Genomic DNA, 22,336 nt, shown 5'->3' with positions numbered 1-22,336 from the left:
TAAACACATGCCAGATGTCCATGTCCTGAAGAAAATTGTGGACTTAGTTTGAAATTCCATAAAGATTCAAGAGTTTGACATAAAACATCATCACATTTGAAAAGATCTGAAGAAAATTGGAGGTTACATCGGCCGAAATGTTGTATCAAAGTTTACAGTTACCCAAAGGTGCTGAGTTAAATTCTGAACGAAGGCAGTGAAAATTAACATTCAAAACAGAGAATCAGCAACTATGTCCCAGAGCCTAGCTGGAGTCCGAACACGGTACCCCCGTAATAATAATAAAGAGTTGGGTTCGAGACTCCTAACAAACGGTTCCCCAGTTCGATACAAAACACCTGATGAAGGCCGGAGGGCAAAACGGCCGAAACGTTGTGACGATAACAACCAAGATGAGGAAGTCAGTCCAACAATCTCAATCAGTTTCACCAATGTTTAGAATGAAGTCAAATTCTCACCGTCAGTTGCAGAACTGGTTTGTTCACAGAAATTGGAGATTGAAGTTTCCATTTTTTCTCTCCATCAACTCTTTTGGAAATGGTTGAAAGTGTGAATGGAGTATATTTCCACATCGCAACATTACCCATTTGGGTACCAGCGGCAATGATTCCTACAAAGATAAACAGCAACAGGAATTATTTTCTTGGATACGTGAAGCCTCTTTATGGAAAACGAGCTGGATTACCTGTCTATGATGTGTTTCTCAACTTTTACTGAATTTGATTTCAAAATAAGAAGTTAAGAACATTTATTAAAGAGTTTGATACTATTATAGCTTTTGAACCAAAAAAAATCCTCATTTTTTGTTCAGCATCTTCAGGCCATTTATGAAAAGGAGGAGAAAGCTTTGTTTATATAAAATAAATAAGAGATTTTTCTGAATTAATAAAGAAAAGTGGATTTTGACTAAAAGCAGAGAATTCACATCCATAGGATTTAAGTGGAAATCCGATTTTTCTGGGATTTAACAAAAAGCAGAATTTTGCTAAAAAGTAGAGAATTTAAATCTGTTTATGCAAAAAAAAAAAAAAAAAAAAAAACTGTTGTAGGTCAAAGCAAAAATTGACAGTAAATGATGAGTACAAAAAGAACATCAAACTAAAATCATGAGAGGCTGATGATAGCAATCTTACCTTTTTTCTTGCAATAGTCAACACAGTGAATCTGTTCATTTGAAATGTAGCCAGAGTGATTCTCCAGACTCAATAAATAATTTTCTCCACAATCCAAATCAAACATCCTGAAATTAAATAAATTTGTTTGATTATGACAAAGAATTGCATGAAAAGCAGAGTGAAAGTTACATATCATGGCAGTTGTGTCAAAAACAGAAAGTCACTAGTGTGACGTAGTGAATGGGCAGTTCAGATCTCTTTTTATGACTGAATTGGCAGAGAGCAAGCAGTTGGATGTTTGGATAGCTGTTTGCATCTCATGGAGGTTGGACAGGGGTTTATGTGGGTATATGTATACTCTTAAGGAAAAATAAAATCCCAAATGTTCAAACCCAAATGAATTTGCGCTGCTCCAGTTTTTAATAACATTTACACATATATCTGATATATAAGGTAAAGTAAGATGTTCCTCTATTTCATTGATAGATAACAAACACAAACAAAGCATATTTTTTTTTAATCATATTTGATTGAGAATGTACAACTCTAAAGAAAATAAAAAGTTGTTCAAACTGCAATACATAATTACAAAAGAACATAAATGCAAAATTGAACCTGTTTACCTGAGAACATTTTCACCAGTGGCCATGGCTAAAATTCCTTTTCCTGCCCAAACAACATTCGGATTATCTGGCCTTCCACTCAATTTCACCTTTTGAAGAAATTCATAAAGTTCAAATCATAAGAGCAGAAATTTTTTTTTTAATTCTTTCAAAAATAAAGCAAAATGCTACTAAAACTAAGCTTCTTTCCTTTTACAATTACAAAAACCTTTTCAACCACCAATTGCCATGATAAATAACACTGTATCTGAGAGGCCATCTTTTAAACTCTTCAGCCTAACATTCATATATGTTCTATGGTTATGATACCATGCTTCCCAGCATTATCTCTTCCTTTGGAGAAAAGTCGGGGAGTGATAATGCAGTGTATGCTCTGGTGTCATGAAACTAATTTCAACAAGAAACTTTCATAATCAGCAGGAAACACAACACATCATCATCTAAACGACCAAAAATATGATTCCATCACTTGCATATTTTTACTGATGTAGCTGATGTTTATCTCCCTCCCATGATGAGAAAATGCGACACAGGTTGGAAAAGAGGGATTTGAAAATAGAGGAAGAGCATTCTAGCCTGCAAAAAATGCCTGGGTATTTTCTAGTAGAGGCGCCTCAGGTGATTAGCAATAAACCAACTTCTTCTCAATGGGTGAAAAGACAAAGCCTAGAAGAGTGGACTTCCTAGAATTGCACAAGATCATATCTCAATCAACAGAGAAAAAGCCACCTCTCTAATGGTATAGACTCTGGTGGCTTTGGAACTGAGAGAAAAAAAAGTGGGCTCTCTCTACCGTTCAAGAAAATTACAAACACCAGACATAATCTAGAGAGTTTCAAATCTAATAGGACCTACACTAGCAACCAAGCTCAAACCTCTGTCGCATCACCATAATGTTGCATCCCTGTGCCTGTTTTATAAGTACTTTAATGGAATGTGCTCTGATGAACTAATAGCAATTATGCCCAATTGACGTACATATACTCCCAACTAATCCAACAAGCGGCAAACTTCCACCCCTTCACTGTTGAGGTCACTAGATGTCAGAAAGCCTCCTACTCTTTTCTTCCCTTGGACTACTAGACTTTAGAACACTCTCCCTTCCCTGACTGTACTAACTTGCAGAAGTTTAAATAAATGTAATGTGAACAGACATCTCGCTGCTCAACTCGTCATGGTCTCCTTTTAAACATGATCCCAAATAGTAGCCCTTTACTTTTCAAGTGGCAAAAAAAAAAACAAAAAAAAAAAACAGTCAAAGCACAAAGTTGGTGTAGCTGAAGTAATTATCTCTCCCATTTGAGCCCTCCCCCATACACACACACACACTTATACTGCAGTTCTACTGACCCTCATAATTTCTTTGGTTTGTTGTCCATTTCTGTCAATGGCGTGCTGACTTAGCATCAGATTACTCGTCAGGGTGACCAGGATGTTCTTCTCCAGATAAAACATAAGTTTTATAATTTGACTTTCCACAGAGAACAACTGGATGCAATTTCCGTTGCCCACAAGATGGTAAACGCCGCCTGCAAAATGATTAAGACAGATTAATAAGAATTTGCACTATTTTATGGAAATCGCTCCAGACGAAGCATGAAGCCACTTGATGTAAGAAGCTAAAAAAAATATACTACTTTAAAATCAAACACTAGCAGAAAATAAGCATTAGATGGATAGATTCTGATCCAGAAAACAGCAATTATTCCCCTTTTGACAGAAAGGTCACTGATGAAATGTGAAAAATAAAAGACAAAATAAAGGAAACAAAAGTTATGAAACTGCTAAAAGTAAACCCAAGGTTTACTTTCAACTGCCCTAAAATTTTAACATTTCATAACATAATCTCTTATCTATGGCATAAACAGAAATATAGGAGGGAAAAGCTGAGGATGAAGGAGCACATAGAAAATTATATTCTCCTTTAATTTAAATCAATAAATAACAACCATCTCGGCCACTAGGCAGGATAACATTTTTTCTGTTCAAAAATAATTGCACGCAGAAATCTGGTATTACACACAAATCTAACAGCGAATTTGTTGCCATCAGACTGAGCCTGTTCAATCCCAGAAGGTTCACTCTCCCAAACTTTACCTTCTCTTTGAGAAGGGATTAATCTATTATTAATCGCCTGAGACCAGGGAATGCCAACAGGATTGCTTAGGCATATTTTGTAGGTCAGAATGTGATAATTGTGGTGCACTGGCTTTTCAACTTAATACCTGACCTTGCGTCTAACCTTCTGGAGAGGTGAATAAAATAAGAAAGAAGTAAATCTACATATATATATATATATATATATATATATATATATATATATATATATAATCAAAAATTTGTTGTTATATGATTTTGTAATAATTTATACCCACACAAAATTATCTGGTTTACAATTGTTTTAAAAAAAATATCTCTAAACAAAATTGCGGCCAGTTCATTATAAAAAATTCTTTCTTTAAAACCTTAATTATAAATTCTTTATTAACTGATGGACTAATAGACTTTAGCTATGCTTGTTTCTCTATTTGTATTTTGGTCTTTATTTTATGGTTTATTCCATGAAGCATTAGCATATGGTGAATCTGGTGCCAGTGAGAATAGATAAATAGTGGAGAGTAAAATTAATGCCATCTTTTCTTTTGAAGGTTTTTGGAGAGCTTGGTAATCTGTAGAAAATATAATAAATATTGAAAAATAAATAAATTCATAAATAAATGCATGAATTGGTCAAACTAATTAAAATATGAAGTCTTTTGTTATTATCCTATTTTGTTTTAGTACAGCCGGGAAAAAAAATCAACTTCATTTTATTATACAGATATATTTACTTTTGTTAAAGAGTTTGGTTTTTGGTCAATATTTCTTGTATAATCATCACCAAACTGAGTAAAAATATTAGTCATTTATGTCAAAGGTCAAGGTCACAGAAAAGGTGACAGTCACACTTTCGACAATAACTTTGGTTTCTGTTCATAGTAGAGACTTGTTATTTAGCCCATACTGTAACCAATGAAATTTTACATCTTATATGACCTTAATGGTTGACCTTGAGTTATGGTAAAAATTTTGCCACAATTTTTCTTATGTTTGAAATAGCATTCTCTTTTCTGTTCATTTGGTTATAGTGTTATTGGTCCATCATGATTAAGCTTGAAATAGTGGGACAAAACAGTGAAAAAAATTAAGCTTTAGAATAGCATTTTTATTGGCCTTTAAATGATTTGGCAAGAAAATGGTGCGTCTGTCATTTGCCAACGTTGGAAAATGCTGAAAGAAAATGCACACGAGACATACAAGACAGAGATAAAGGATGCATTTTAAATTGAATCATACAGAAAAATCTTTGCAAAACTAATTTTAAGTGCGGTTTTAAGCTAACACCGCTGGCTAACCTCATGGTGAAAAGGGAGCAGCTATGCATAAGTCTTCCCTGCCAGTACATAGCTTCTTCATCATCAAGACTCCTTTAGTGCCTCCATGTTGGCCACACACGGTAACTGGGTGCCTTGCAGCCCCAGGCTAAATTTGAAGATCTCAGAGTAGTAGGGGACCCCAGAGTTAGTGCATTATGGCCCACCAATGTGTGGACATGCCCTGGCACACTACCAAGCCCTACCCCACTGTCTTGTGGGTGCCCTTGGTTGGGCGAAGACTAGGGGAACAAACACCAAAATAAAACACCACTGCCTTGTGGACCTTATCACAGCAAAAGGCTAAGAGATGGAAACTATGACTTCAAATCCTACTGCTACCTTGCAGTTTTCCTTAAAAGGCTATGGAACCACATTCAGAAAGAAAAGGCATAGTAGCGGACACGATAGGATGGCTGTTTACCTCACTGACATTACTTTCGGCCAGAAGTTGTGGTCTCCTCTGCTGCCAGTCATCATGGGTTCGCTCCACTAGACATGAGCCTTGGAGTTTCAGAGGGTGTCTACCTGATGTGCAACAGATACTGCACTTAAACTGCGCAAGCAAGTTTGAGCCAAGGTGGAAAGTCCTGTGGTGATGGAGTGAGACTACGCCAACACTGAGGGATAAAGCATTGAGGCCCAAACTAGTCGTCATCAAGACTGACAGACTGTATGATGATGATGATGATGATGATGATGATGATGACATCCTTATTCAATTGAGTGCTTATCAGTGATGAAAAGTGGGTTCTGTAGGAAACTCCCAAGTATTCCAGACACTGGTTGCCTCCTTGGATACTGTCCTTCATACTGCAAGACAACCTATGCAACCCCACAAGATTATGCTTTGTGTCTGGTGGACAGATCACCAAGTAGTTAATCATGAACTGCTACAAATGGTCAAATGGTCACTGAAGATGTATACTTGCAGAAATCGAAACATGTGCAACAGGTAGTATGCCACAAGGAGCCAACAATGGTGAATCACAAATGTTTTTCTTTTTGTGTCATCCACCTTATTTACCTAACCTTGCACCATCTGATTACTACCACTATCACTCTCTGGATAATTATCTTTGTGAGAAATCCTTAATAAATGAAGCAGACTTGTACCAAGCCCCGTTGCAGTCTGGTTTAAGGGGTCATAATTATAAGGTAAAAGAGTCCTGTGAGCGGTTAAACTACGAGTGTACTCTCTGCTTGAAGGTAGAAATGTCTGGCATCATATAAGTCAGACGAATCCATATTGTCCATTGATATAGGGGTGTTTACTACCCCAGAAGACCCCCCACTCTCTCTCCGAAGATTTATTTCCCTGAAATATCCTTATAGTTTTTCTTTCTCGGGTTGACCTCCAAGTGGTCTATTAGTTTCTTTTTTTGCCGGAACAATGTATTTCAGAACTTATTTGAGGGGTTTCCAGATTAAACCTGTCATACAGTAGGTTTAACATCTCTTCTTCTGGTGGAGTTTCACTTGACTCGTCTGAAGTGTGTTTGCATATCTGGTTTTTGAAAAAGAAACTTTTCGAAGTAGTAGTTTATCCAAAACAGATCCTTGTGCGTCCTTTTTAGAAATCCTTTCATCGCCAATGTTGTGGTCTAGTTTAAGCGGTCACAATTATAAGGTGAAAGAGTCCTGGGGTTCACTATGAGTGGTTAAACTACGAGTGTACTCTTTGCTTGAAGATGGAAATGTCTGACATCAAATAAACCAGACGAAGGCACATTGTTCATGGATCTTGGGGTGCTAACTACCAAAGAACACAAACTTCTTTTCATCCAAAACTGTTGAGTTCTACTGCAAAAGGACTGAACAGCTAAAGACACATTGGTAGAAGGTGCTGGATGCTAATGGCAATTACTTTGAAGACTAAATAGAAGTTACACTGTGAAACATTTTCTTTTTTCTTTTAAAAACGCATAGAACTTTGTGGATTATTTTGTATTTTAGGGGAGAAGACAGGGAACCTTCTTTTATAGTCTGTCCTACTAAAGTTTGTATTATAAGGGAAATAACTCTAAAAGAATAGGATTGTCTCCCCGGAAAGACAAAACCGGACAATTATCGGTCTTGTACAGTTATCATTTTTTTTGTATTGTTTCATGCTTGTAATAAAGTATTCTTGCTAATTCTCATAACCAACATCATTCTTATGAACACAACAAATTGCTGACAAGATGAGATAATTGAAGATTTAAAAACAATATTTTCCCATGATCGCATAATGTTTTTAAAAAAAATCTAACAGATATATTGTTTTGTTCTTTCTTTCCTTAATGAAAAAAAAAACTGAATTATTTTCCTCATGGATCCTAATTTGCCAGATAAAATCCTAAAATGTCAACAAGAACAATTTCTACAAGCACAAAACAAATTAACTGAGACTTTAACGCAATAATTTCAAACACAGCTCTCGCTGGCATCAATCGTAATCGTTTGATAGTATAGCAAAAACAATTACTGAATTCCAGTTTAATCCTAATTTGAAACAAACATTCACTGCCTGGTTTCACTGTTAGAGGGACATTTTCCAACATGAATTCACTGGAAAGGATGATGGCTGGAAATTAAGTTTGTTACTTTGAAAACTTGGTACAACAAAACACCGATGCTATACAAATTTTTATTTTACACTTTTCGAGATTTTATACTTTTAAAGATTTCACATTAAATGAAACAGTAGTGGAGACAAAACGGGAGAAGAAGCGGACTCACATTAGTTACAATATTGTTCTTGTAGCATTATCATTTTCTTCTATTGTTAATAGTTTCTATGTCCATATGAAGTGTTCTTGCTAATTCTCTAGAACAGCAAGAAATGACATCATTTTTATGAAGACAACAGTTTCAAATGGCATTTTAGACAGACTAATGCTTAAATTTGAAATTGTATCTTTGTTGATCTGTATCATTTTGAAACAGCATTTCCATTCGTCTATCATGCTGAAGCTCTCAGACTGAATTGATGCATACTAAAAAATATCGGCTTTTGTTTTTAGTGGAGTCGATTTAGCTTTTTATAATGGATTCTTCAAATTATTGAGGAACTGACTTACCACTAGCACCACCTAAAAAAAAATCTGCCGATTCTGAATGTCCAAACAATGATGCAAATTTCATATCACTTTGGCCTTCTTTCCAGTTGAACATGTCGAGGGCTTTTTGATCGCCGTTAACAGCAGCTCTCACAAGATTATGGACTTCTCTGCAAGAAGAGACAAAAAAATAAAGTTGTAGTCTTGATAAAGTCACCATAAATTGCACTGTAGAGAGAGTACTAACATTTATTCCTTATATGTGATCGGCATGATGATCTAGAAAACTTGGTAATCTTTCTGTCAAACTCGTGAATCTGAGGAATTTCAAGTGGAACCTTTATTTAATCCAAGGAGATAGCTTGTACTTGTTCTGCTAGCCATGACTGAGCAGGGCTTTACATTGCGAGTGAAACAGTCGCATTTGCAAGTGATTTTTCAAAGTGGCAACTAGAAATAATGAAACGCTTATCTTTTGACGATTGCATTTCTTTCACTAACAATCTTCCACAACTGACTACTGAGTGAAAAATTTCAACTTTTTTTTTATAAAACGAACAAAGTTAAATTATTTAAACAATAAAATTTAATAGAACAATATATATTTTTTTTTTTTAACGAAGGCGGGTTAAAAAAAATCATCTGAGGAAATCAGAATGTTTATACCTTCAAGTATCAACATAAAATTTGTTGTATATTTAGAATTACACTTATTTAAAAAAAACACAGAAAAATCTTTATGATGTACATTAGGCACCGCCAAAACTGGGGGGGGGGGGGGCAGGTAAGTACTTTTTGACGGACCGTCTTTTTAAAAATCTACCAAAAATCAGATAATTATCCGATCAATACAAAATTTTCAGTGATTATTAAGAGAAGAATGAACTTTATAACAGTGTACTTATTTTTCATAAACGATATTTATATATATATATTTTTTTGCTTACAACCCCCCCCCTTGTTTTGAGGGGGTACAAATATGCTTAAAATAATCATCTGAAACTGAACACAACATATTGTGTTGTTGTAAGGGACAGAATTATAGATTTAAAAAAAAAAAAAAAAAAACTTGTTTGCATACCTTATTTTGATGTCTGAATATCAGAACTTCGATTGTGTTTAATTATCCCGCTTTTGAGTTTTGAAGTGTGAAATTCGGTGAATATGTTACTTAAAATAATTAATTTAAGTTAAGCAAAAAAAAAAAAAAAAAAAATTTAAATATTTATACGAAAAAAGCCATTTTAAAATTTTTGATGAATGAATTAACAATTTTTTTTAGCGAGTCGAATAATGCATGACCATTATTAAACAGGGCATGCTTTGAAGAATCGATACAAAAAAAAAAAATTCGATAAATATTGTGCCCTTTGTGTTAAAAATAGCATCATTTTTTCGATCCCGTTTGAAAACGTTTGCCGCCTTTCGACTACGGTGGACCAAACGCGCTGAAATAATTTTTTTTTATTCTGCTTTAAATTGCCCCCCCCCCATTTTGGGGAGCCTGGCCCCCACACACATACACATTAAAAACCAAACTCATACAAATGGTCACCCATCTGGTACTGGCCAGCCTCAGCGTTAATAATACATTGAAATTTTCATCACTGAAAAATAAGTTTTTTTTGGCCTGTTTGGTCTTCCATAGTTTGCTTTTTATACACTACAAACGTAAACAATGTCGATCTAGCCTCTAGATAGACGTGAAGTAATTGGTTGCCTATATGAATAAGTGGAATTATTTGAAATCCAGGTACTTATATTATAATATTTTTGCATATTCTCATAGAAAATCATCCTAAACCTTAGTTAGATAACAAATAAATAAATTAATTATTTCAAAAACCTTTTTTTAAAAATATTTATGTACGTTTTTTGTGCAAGACAAAAAATGTCAATTGTTAACTTTTTGGGAAAATTAAACATTTAAAATTTAATTAAAAATAGCAGAAAAAGTTTTACGTTATTCTGTTTTCTATATGATAAAATTCAGGGTTTTATCTTTCTGGGAAAAAAAAGTTACTCAGAAATAATGGATTTTAATAAATGTAATTTCGTTTTAAAAAACAACAACAACTTGATTTTGCGGCCATTTTTGGCGGTGCCTAATGTACATACTCGTCACAGAACGAAGATGTCATATTCTAAAAATCATGTGGGTTCGGCTAGTAACTTTTCTATTTGGCTAGTAAACGAAAATATTTAGTTGTCAAAGGTCAACTAAAGATAAATTTGTCTGTAGAGCTCTGCTGGGTAGAAGTCTTAAGTAATTTACAATTGTATTCTTATGCCCACACTAAGGATTGAACCACCAACCTCCAAAAGAGTGCCATTTTGAACTGAATTTTACCTAGTACTTTATCCATTATGAGAGCATGCTACCCCCATGTATTAAATAAATTGTTCCATTCAAAATTCCGTGCAAGATTCTAGAATTCAATAGAAAGATTCCAAAGTTTAACAAGATACACCTAAGCTCGTAGATTCAATCAGACTAAACGATGCAGAAACCAACCCACATAAACTATGAACACTAAACCAGCCATATGGCAGTTGTGGCACAAATAAAATAAAAACATGAAAGAAACACCATGTGAAACCAACGGAACTGAAACTGAAAGTTCAGAAACTTTCTCCTTCCCCCCCAGATGTGATACAATGTGATAGCTTTTGCTGATACTACACAAAATAGTCAGGAAAGGTCAGGGAGGATGGTAAAACCAAGGAGGAACATCACATGAACCGAATGGAATTGAAACTGCGAAAATTCTTATAAACTGTCCCCCACCACCACCGCCAAAAATATAGATCAAGCTTGGCTGATACTACACAAAGTAGCTATGACAGATCAAAGAAAGTGGAAAGACCAAATAGGGAGAACAGTAACTAGACCTCCACTGGAAGAGTGCGAGTACTGACTGGAACATTGAGGAGACTTATTACCACTCAAATCCTAGAGAAGATTAATGTTTAGTGCTAGAAGTTAATGGTAAACAGTTGTTGCAATAATGCAAAGTTATTTGAAATGGTTATCGAAAGAGATAGAAAGTACTGGAAATCTGGAGAGACTTGTTGTCACTCAGAATCCAATTATTATCAGTTAACAACCACTCATAACCTGTGTGAGAATTCATAGAAAATCTATCTATATATCTATAAAAGTGAAATTGTCCTTCTCTGTGTGTGTCTGTGCGTGTACATTTCCCTACTCTGTCAATTTTCAGTTTACAGACTTGAGATTTGACATAAGGGGTATTGAGATTTGGGAAAAGCTTTTTAATCGGTTTTTGGACAGAAATTTGGCTATCAAGGGGTCAAAGTTCAACGATTTGACCTTTGAGAACTCTACCAAACTGCTATGCCAATTTTGGGTCTAAACACTTGAAATTTTAGATGTAGGTTACTTGGACATGGATCAAACTTTTTAATTTGATTTGATCCTAAAACAATAAATGTTAAGAGGTCAAAATTGCGGTCAAAGTTTAACAAATTTGACCTCTGTGGTCTCTACCAAATTACTCAGCCAATTTTTGGTCTAAACATTTGAAATTTTACATAAAGTGTATTCAGACCTATGGCAAGCTTTTTAATCGGTTTTGGCCGAAAATTTGGCTGAGGTTAAAGTTGAAAGAGTTGACCTTTGCAGACTCTACCAAAATCCTCTGCTAATTTTGAGTCTAAACACTCGAAATTTTAAATGTAGGTTACCTGGACATAAGTCAAAATATATATATATATATATATATATATATGCATTTCAAGTTATGAACAGTACATAGGGCCCGAGCAAAGCCGAGCTGAACTGCTAGTACGTAATAATAATAATAATAATAAGAGAAAGAAAATTGGTTACTTACGTGTAAGAATCTGGGAGAATAATTTGTTGAATTGGTTCTGGAAGATTTTCTTGGCATAATGGTTTGCTTTGTGGGCGGCCTTTGGAATCAATTTTCCATACAAAAACCATTCCAACCTGAAAAAGTGAAAGAGAAATGAACAACTTTGGTGGACGTATATTTCCAACCCTTTGGACCCTTTATTACCATTTTTATTCCTACTTTTCATTTTTATAATTTGCCATTTTAAAAAAAATTAAGTAAAACATTGTCCCATGTTATTTACAATTATCTTTGTTAGCAAAGATTACAAAATATTGGACATTTTTTTGAATTTCATCAATAAAAAATTTATGGAGTTTTTAATAGGTACTCACATGGAAATTATTTTAAAAACTCATATACGATATAAGTGCACGTGGCACACTCATAGGCATAATCATGTTGACAAACCTGTTTTCATTAAATAATAAAAGTTAAGCAACATGGTGCCTGACCAGTACCAGATGGATGATCACCTGGGAGTGTGCTAGGCGCTGTATCCCATCTTCCTATGACCGCTTGTGAATTTGATATTCCTTGTAAACTTCCTTCTTTGGAACAAGTCAGCATAGCTCACCCAGATCTAATAATACCATATCAGGTATAATCGTTTTGAAGCAATCTTTAGCCTTGGTAGGTAATCACTACGGCTGTGACAACAGAATATTCTTTTCATTGTTTTGACTCTCGAGTATATATTAGTTAATACTTTATATGTTTTTATATAGAGTGATGTGGTTCTCGGTTGATTAACTGAGTCTGTGTCGGATATATACTTGAGAGTCAAAACAATGAAAAGAATATGCTGTTGTCACAGCCCTAGTAATCACCTAGAGATAGTATCTTCATGAAAACACTGGTCTCCACCTCATTGGGTTGGTGTCAGGAAAGGCATCAAGCCTATAAAAATTTTGACACAGTTAAGGAAATCACTTCCAAAGGAACTGCAACAAAGGGAAATTTGGGAGTTATTTTCTAAAAGCTGTCCAACACATGCCAACATGTAAAACAGCCGTTAAAATTGATGATGATGCTACTCATTAGTCTATCGCTTGAATCAAGAGGTAAAGTGTTTAATATCCATGTTGAATAGTAAATGTTGTGGTGTAGTGGTTAGAGGTCCGGACTGTAGAGTCAGTGTGGTAAGTTCAAGTTCTGTCAGGGCTACAGCATCATTATTGAGAGTTGGTGGTGATGAAATGGATAATGATGCAGCCTGACGACCTGGATGTGTCAGGTTCAAATCTAGTCAGTTCCAGTGAAAAATATTTGTGCATACCGAAAATTATCAAAAATAAGTATGTCGTTGAAGATTATGGAAATCTGTCCTCTTGAAACAAAACTTTTTTTAGAGCCGTAGTGGAGACGCTGCTGTTTTATGGTTCATCAGCATGGACTCTCAGTAAAAAAGCTTGAAAGTAAGTTAGATGAAACTTACACTTGAATGTTCCAGTATTAAACTTAGACTGGAAAACACATACAACCATTAGCCATCTGTATGGTCGGTTGCTCAGGATTTCTTTAGTAATAAGAAAAAGAACATGATATGCTGGACATTGCTACAGGAGAAAAAATGAGGTCATCAGTGATGTGGTAACGTGGGATCCTAAACATGGAACTACTAAAGTAGGAAGACCTGTCAAGACGTACACAAAATTATTGACAGAAGACACTGGCTTACAACTGGAAGATCCTCCTAAGGCCATGGAAGATAGAGACCTGTGGAGAGAAAGAGTCAATTTGGTCTGAGCAACCCGCCTGACACGATAAGATTATCTTCCTTCTCTAAATGAAAGACATGCTTGCTTGTTGTTCATAGTTCTTGAACTCCAAATAGTAAATTGATTTTATTTATTATTAAAATTCTACTCGATTATTCTCCATATTTTTTTAACGTACACTAATAGTTTTCACTCAAGTCTCAAAACAAATATCCCCAACTCCCACACAAAAAAAAAATTTTTTAAATAAAAAATTAATTTTTTTTATATAAATGCTATAACGATGCAAAAAATGGAAATATGTTAGTAATGAAAAGGGGCACAAAAACAAAAGGATTTTATTTTTTATCAATTCTGATTTAATTTACTCCCAACTTTTAATGTGTGTGACTATGTTCTATAATATATTTTGAGGTAAGATCTCCTTATCAAATTGTGGGCATTTAAAATCTTCTGAAATTTGTGTGAACTTAAGCGCTTGTAATATTGTTTTGTATTAAATTAATACAGTAAATTTTAGAATGACTTCACATCAAATAAACTTTAAAACTTTAAATTATGAAATAATTCCTGTAAAATTTATGTATTACTGTTATATTTATTCATTTAAAGTTATTTGATGTCCGTTAGATTCACATTAAAAAGTTGTTATATATTTATTTATATTTATTATTGTTAACATTCAAAAATTCAATCCGTCAACGTTTTTATTAATTAAATATTTAATTTAAAAATTGGTAAACAGAGAGGTAATAACATTATTTTGTAGTAAGTTATTTCCATTGTTATAGCGAAATACTTTGGAATATTTAATAGATTTTCCTTTTAAAATAAAATGAAAAGGTAGGCAATAACAAGAAATAAAACAAATAAAAAACATTTTAAACTTTAGAGATGCTTAATGTAAAATGATGACCCAAGTTTAGACCAAACAGGATTTTACTGTTACACAAGATTTAAGAGACATATTTTTCTTACTCTGGTTTAGAAACCAAACTTCAAGGGAGATAACTCTGGACCCAATAGTATATTCATTTACTTCCCCTGCAGAAGGTCAGCACAAGGTGGGATTTTGAAAAGCCAATGCACCAGGTGAAGTACATTCTGATCTACAAAAAAATCTCAGCACATTAGAAATAAACTCCTCCGCAGAGAAAAGATAAAGCCTCGGAAGGTGAACCTCCTAGAACTGAAGAGAACCATAACTCCTCAGCACGACAACAACACAGCCATCATCAGATTAATATATCAACACTTTTCTAGTTATTTAATGATCAATCGAGTCATTTTGATAAAATGCTGGAAATTAATATCTTTAGATTTTTTTAACAGTTGTTTGCTTCTTGGCCAAATAAGTTTAAACATGTGTCGAATCTGGCTTTATCAAAAGTAAAATCATGATACCAAATTGCTGCCCCCCTCCCCCCAAAATAGGTCACATGATATTTTTATTTAAAAAAACATACTTTCTCATGAAATTAACTCTGTGCTCTTAATATAAGCTTTCTAATCTATTTTTATTTTAAGGGTTAAAGGTTGGGTTAAGGAGAGATTTTTATTTGATGAAGAAGGGGCTATTGCCACCTAAACTTGGGGTTAGTAGTAGAGTTGAGGGAGTGTTTTCTTAAACTCGCTCTAATCTAAAAATAGATAAAAATTAATGAATAATTTAAGTGAAGTTATATTTAAGTAAATATTTTTTTAAATTAGTTTTTTTCATTGAAAAAAGATTTATCATAAAATAAACATTGTTATTAGCAAATTTGATATTCATTTTAACTTATTATTTAAAAATAACTTAATTACATAAGTTTTTTTTTAATTTGATTGGGGCAGGGTAACTAATCTTGCCTAATTAAGTAATAAAAAAATGCATCAAAATGCTTATTAAAAAAGTACATGGTTATAATTTCATGGAAAAGTTTGATTTTTTTGTCATAACTTCATTTTTGGGAGTAAAAATCCTTTAAAAATATCACATGACCTAGCATTTGGTGGAGAGCAACAATTTGGTACCATGATTTACTAGAAAACAAAAAGAAAATTCTGGTGGCCCCTAATCTGTAGAAATATTAAATTTCTGAATAAAAATCTTTAAAAAACATCAAATGACTTAGCATTTGGGGGGTTAACACTACCACAATTTACCAGACAACCAAGAGGTTTGGTAAAAACTAGTTTATAAAAAATTAAAGTTTTAAATAAAACCCTTAAAAGTAAAAAAAAACAAATCCAAAATTTCTTACTTCGTCCCCAGATACGATTCGTGTTCCAAAAGAACTCCACTGAAGTGCCATCACCGATGCCTTGTGTAAAGGCTGAGTCTGTGACCAATCTTTGTTATCCAAATTCCAGACATAAATGCCACCATCTTTCCAGGCCACGGCCAAAATCAGTTTGGTCGGATGCCATTCCAAAACAGACACACTATAATTTCTTTTCAAAGGTTCAATTTCATAAGGTTCTCCCTGAAAATACAACAGCCACAAAATTTAAAAAAATGTGAAATTTAATGTAATGTTTATTAAATTTCCTTACAAATCAATTGATATAACACCATAATTTATCTTCCCTAGTATTTTTTATATGATAGATACATTATAATTTATCTTCCCTAGTATTTTTTATATGATAGATACACCTGTGAACTTGGAACACGGGGTGACTAAAGTCAGCAATCCTAATCTCAGAGAAGCAGGTGATGTTGACCTTATACTCAGAGAGCGACAGTATTGCGAACATTTGGAACTCAACCGACAATATAGTCTTGACATTCTAGTAAGTGACGTGAGAGGCATCCTTGTGACAGAAAAGCCTTGTTTGCATACTGAATACTTTTATCACTGGGACGGTGCATTTGCCTGCCCCCGCAGGCGCTGTAGCAGTAATTGTATTCAGCCAAAGCCACGTGTTCATAGAAGGAAATTTTTGATTAACAAGCTTAACCTCCTTAACCAAGTTCTTTTAAAAAAGGAGTCTTTGTTAGTTCGGCCACACTGAGTTCATCATCAACACTAAATTATCCAAAGATTTTCAGTTTTCATTAAAGATTTACATCCCTTTTCTTACAATTAGAACTCTCTGGTTTCTTTTTTTGCAAAACTCAATTTTCGCTAATTGTCTTTGAAAACTATTTTCATTAATAATTAATTTTCTCATCGTTTTTTCGTAATTTTTGGATATATTCATTACTGTGACATAATAATTCAGTAGATACCATTGGTTTGACTTGAAATTCAATGTTTTAAGTTTCAACCGTACTTGGCCTTCAGGACAAGATCAAGGTGTAGTATCTGTTCTCCAGATGCTGCACTTCAATTTCTTGTTCTCTGTCAGTGGAGGAGAAATCCTTCACAACTGAGACAATTTTTATTTTTGTTCCTTTTCTCTACGTTAAAAAACGACGACCCTGGTGTCTGACTCTGTCCCGTGGGGAGGCATTGTAAATAGGTACAATAACGAAGAAGAGACAAATTATTTTATAAGCTGGAGTTATTCCCCTTGGGCTTATATCTCTTATCATGAACGTGAAATGTTGGTAGACATGGTCAAGAATTAAGACCATAATTCATATCGTTTCTGTCCATGCAACCTACGTCCTCAATCATTACTGACCAACTTTCACTTCCATACACCATCACATTATATATACATGCCTAATGTATTCTGTTGGTAGACAATGGTAATGTTCTGCTAGTTAGTAATGACAGCATGTTAATGAACTTACTCTATCACTCCTAACTCTTGCAATCACACTAGCACCTGCTCTATCCTGTGCTCCAATCATATTATCAAAATAAAATTTCTGGACAACCTCGATAGCTTCCCCATCGAAATATACTTTCTCCACATCTGACTTCTCATCCACCTCTATTATCTCATTCTTGTTACACACAAACTGATCATCCTCCTCTCTCAATCTCCTAGTGATTTCACTGCATCTCCAATGTACCCAATGCTTACAAATACTGTAAAAATATAAATTGCACTCAACTCCCCTTCCATAAATTGAATAAAGGACTTTTTCTCTTTTTCAGTGATTTTCAGCCCTACAACCCTTAATCATCACTTTGGTCTTAGTAATATTTATTCAATTAATCATTTATTTTCCGTAGTTTTTAACTGAACAAATAGACTTTCCATTGTTTCACAGGCAAGTACAATATCATTGTCTCTTTCAAACAACCTGTACTAAATTCTGATTGGTTGGTTGTTTTTGTTTTACGGCATATCAACCCTTTTCAGGTTATTTAATGCCGAATCCAAAGATTTTGAAGAAAAAATTTTTTTAATAGAATATATTTGTTGTTTTCACGTTGGTTTCTATTTAACCCATAGTTGGGACCCTAACAGGTACTACCACTCCGGGTCAGAGTGGACCTGGGAGCAATGGTAATTAAAAGGTGGCTCCACACTCCCCAAAGCCCACCAGCTGGGGCCTCACCACTGGATATAGTTTAAGGTCATATCCAGGACCCCCATTGAGGGACTTTTACCCTCTGCAGGGGAGCAGTCGGCATATTCTAATGCCCCACCGACAGGGCCACTAAATTCTGAGGACAATGATTTTAAGACACAAATGAAAAGCAACGGATTCAGTACAAAACACTAATCTATTCCCATTTTAACATTAAAGATGTCACTAATTGTGCCGTAACTTCTAACATGACTTTGATGCCCAAAAAGGCTTAATAAATAAATATAAGCATTTAAACATAATTTGTTTGATAAACAGCAAGAAACGCCCCCTCCTCATTTTCTGGTGGGCAAGGGTAGGGAGTCTTAGTTTAAAAAAAGAAAAAACTTACAACTTCATTGAAGATAAAAACTCCTCCTCCACTGTCATCTTCAACGGACATGGCCAACATTTGCTCTTTTGAATGCCATACTGTGTGTATGAAGTCACTCTCCGGATTCACAGTAATTGGATGATCAAAATACACGGCCATGATTGAGATCACCCACGTCTGATAAAACAAAAAATAAAATAACAAATAAAAAATATCTTTTATAATTTGATCAAAGTAAAAAAAGAAAAAATTGCCAGATAAATCACAATATATAAAACAATATTGGTTCAGAAGTTTTCAGTGATTTACCTTGAACCATATCCAAGTTATCTCTCCTAAATTATATTGAGCAACCAGAAAACTCTCCCATTTTTGAAAAGCAAACTGGGATAACTTCACCCTGTATGGGGAATATAGAACCAGATATCTTCATCTTTCCTAGTTGGACTTAAAGGCCCATGGACAAACCCATCCAGCTGTCCATCTCTACATAATCTTTACAACTCCATGATGCCATGCCAGTCAAACATTTTTCAATAATGCTGATCACAGTCGTTCTCAGAATCTGTAGCAAAGGTACTGGAAGTGTACTCTTGCAGTTTTACACACATGTTAACATGTAGTTACCCGGGACCCACACGTTGTAGACTTAGTCGCAAAGGAAACAAAGAATAAGAAATAGAAAAAAACCTTCAACTCCTGTTTCAGATTTTAAGAAAATACTTTTATTTCCTCATTCTTCCAGCACACGTGACTTCTCATTATGGTTGTGACGTCATTCACGTCTCCTCCTCCTTCTCTCTGATTCTGTCTGAAGTATGAGAGAAAATGCCCACTGATTGTGGGTTGCATTACTTTATAAACTGCAACAACAACAATAGCAACAAGATTGTGCAAAATTATTGCTTTGTTTTGATAAATATGCATATTAGCCTCGTCAAGTATGACCTACATAAGTGGAAGGCCATTCCACTAGTCATGTAGCCTGCTAATGTCACAGAATAAAGTATAATGGCCACGGTTATGTGATAGACGACTATTACAAGGATTATTTTAAAGTGTGTTCATTTTAAAATTAATAATTAAACAAACTTTTATAAAATTATAACTTCACTACAGTATTTTCCCTGCAAAAGATTTTAATTACACATGTTCAAAGGTAAAATAATTCTTTATCTTTCAGAAAATAAAATACAGACACTTTTGGATTAATTTTATAAATCCCTCAGCAATTTCTTTGAGAATTGGGACAGAAAATAACTATCCTCATAACAGACCACTAACCACGGCGATTGTACTTTATTTTGCAGCACCAGCAGGTCACACGATTTTTGTGGAAAGGCCTTCATTTTACGTAGGTCACGCTTAACTAGGTTAACATACATGTTTATCCTTTTTTTTTTAATTTCAAATTCATGTTTACTTAATCTAATATCTCTTTCTATGTTTACCCTGGAAACACGTATAGTTTGATTGCATTTGGTAATAAATATAATCTTTCCTTTATGTCATTTCAGCCATTTATACAAGGGTGGATCAAAAAGTTTCTGGAATTTTTTAATAGCAGTAAAATTATTAAGTTTAACGAAGTTAAAACGTTATAACACTTCACTGTGTGTTTATCTTGCTTTCAGTTATCTACAATTCATTTCATACAAGCCTCTGTATTGTTCAAATCCTCTAAAAGTAAAGCTACTTTTTTAACCATGGAAAACAAGTATTTTGAGATAATGTTGAATATCAAATGTTTGGTAAAAATCATATGAAAAGGAACACAAGATCATTAAGGCTTTGGGAAAGGTTTATAGAACTCGTTCTCCAAAAAAGATTAGTTTACAAATTGATTCAGTAATTCAAAAGAAAAAAGAAGACGACTCTTCCTTGAAAAGACCAGGAAGCTCAAAAAAAAAAAAAAAAAAAATAGCAAAAATATGGAGGCTGCTCTAAATTTCATTGAATATCAGTGAATAACTGTTCATCAGATAGCTACATCCCTAGATATTTCTTATGGGTTAGCAAATTCCAATTCTTCACAATAATTTTAAACTGAGCAAGTTTTCAACGTCGTTGGTGTAGAGAAAATTATAATGAGTGCCTCAAAAACACCCAAGTGTTTGCATATCTTGTAGGGTTCAGTTGTTGAATAACAGAAAAGCAAAATGGTGATGCTCAGTTATTTTTATCCTTAATTATCACACAAAGTAATGTGAATTCTTGTCAATCATATGCAAATGAGATGCTACTGGTTTGAATAAAAAATCTGTTTTTCCAGAGATCGAGCCAATTCAGATTTTGAAGTAACAAATTTTGCAGACATTGTCAATTGAAAGTGCAGAATCGTTAACAATCTGTTTGGGAAAATACAGAATAGTTAACAATGAATAATTTGACTACAATGGGTCACAAAAGCATTGCAGCCTGATAAACAAAATCTTCAAAGTGATCTCAACATTATTGAAGCAGATTAAGAGCAATTTATGGTGAAAATAATCACAAGAAATGAAACTTGGATTTACAAAAATGATCCAGAGTTAAAAATAAGAAAAGAAAACAGTCATAGTAATGGCATTGGCTCACATATGAGTCTTTAGGATCCATAAAATTTAAATCTTTTAAAATTGGTTCAAAAACTGCTGATCACAGTTTTATGAGATGTGATACTGATAGCTTACATTTCAAATCCCAAAACAGTAACAGGAGTTTACTATGTTGAGGTTTTAAGGAAACCAAATGACATTTTGATAAAAAAAAATTAAAAAAATAAAAATTAAAACAGAAAGTCCATTTTAGGATGTAATTGGCTCTTATACAGATAGAGAATTGCATCAGCAGTGTGATATATACTGGAGTGGTACAAAGATCAAACCATTTTTCCAGCGATCTTGGCAACAGATTTGATGTATATGTTCCATTTTTCAACACTTCGTTATCCTAAAATTATCGACTATGCTTTAACCTGTTCGTATTTTTTTGTAAATTCGTTAAATTGGGTTGAAATATTTTTTGTATGTAAACATGTTAAAAGCTTTCTTTGTGTATATTTATGTTTGTTTCTTTTTTGGGTACTTATGCATGCACTTATTGAACCGTACGGAAATAATAACGTTATTAGGCATTCTTAACACAGGGAGGGTGTTTTGTAATTATTCTGTACTTTTACCTAATAATTTAATTTAAAAAAATTATATCGTAAAATTTGAAAATACTATTTAAAAATAGCGCGGTCCAATAAGTGCACGCACAAGCACCCTTTTTTTTTTCTTTTTCTTTTTTTTTCTTTTTTTGTCAAAAAATGTTTGGTGTAAAAACACATGGCCGCAAGCGATTAAAAGATTGAATAAAAGTTAACTTTTCATGCACTTAAAAATTAAATCAGAATTTTATTCGGGCAAGAAATACAATTTAAGACAAAAAATCAATTTTATCCAAGGTCTCGGCGAAAACCGCACGCGCACGATATAGGTGATTTATTTTAATAGTCCCTATACTACAATTGAATAATAAGAAATCGACATATCTATTATTAAAATATACTTATGAAGAATACGAACTGCGCTATTTTTTTTAAAGGAATTTTCAAGTTAAATTTCATTTTTTTACTGTATCTTTTGTTTAGTAAATTGTTAGGTGAAAGTACAAAATAATTTTGGACCCCCTCCCTTCACACGTTGCGAATGAATTTCTAAATAATAACATTATTTCAGCACGGTTCGTATTCAGCATGAGTATCTATAAAAGCTCTGATAATCTTGCTT

General features: G+C 33.8%; 1 protein-coding gene across 4 annotated transcripts in view; it reads right to left on the bottom strand.

Annotated features, from left to right (window-relative positions):
• Positions 1-22,336, bottom strand: part of LOC145265396 (intraflagellar transport protein 140 homolog) — a 159,238-nt gene that overhangs the window by 135,726 nt on the left and 1,176 nt on the right. For 3 of the 4 annotated variants that reach the window (XM_080121217.1, XM_080121214.1, XM_080121215.1), the window contains exons 2-9: positions 18,600-18,758; positions 16,038-16,259; positions 12,050-12,165; positions 8,214-8,362; positions 3,089-3,267; positions 1,739-1,827; positions 1,134-1,240; positions 459-610 (exon numbers count right to left, since the gene is read on the bottom strand). In XM_080121217.1, the coding sequence (XP_079977343.1) occupies positions 459-610; positions 1,134-1,240; positions 1,739-1,827; positions 3,089-3,267; positions 8,214-8,362; positions 12,050-12,165; positions 16,038-16,259; positions 18,600-18,758 (1,173 nt within the window). Of the gene's footprint in view, positions 1-458; positions 611-1,133; positions 1,241-1,738; positions 1,828-3,088; positions 3,268-8,213; positions 8,363-12,049; positions 12,166-16,037; positions 16,260-18,599; positions 18,759-19,271; positions 19,288-22,336 lie in introns of those variants that run through there. The other variant, XM_080121216.1, reaches the window with a different exon arrangement.

Source organism: Euprymna scolopes, chromosome 40 (genome assembly GCF_053919585.1).
Source record: "Euprymna scolopes isolate OS-2025 chromosome 40, ASM5391958v1, whole genome shotgun sequence".
NCBI classification, from domain to species: Eukaryota; Metazoa; Mollusca; class Cephalopoda; order Sepiida; family Sepiolidae; genus Euprymna; species Euprymna scolopes.
Note: the sequence above shows the minus strand (reverse complement) of the source record. Positions and strands in the feature narration are given on the sequence as shown.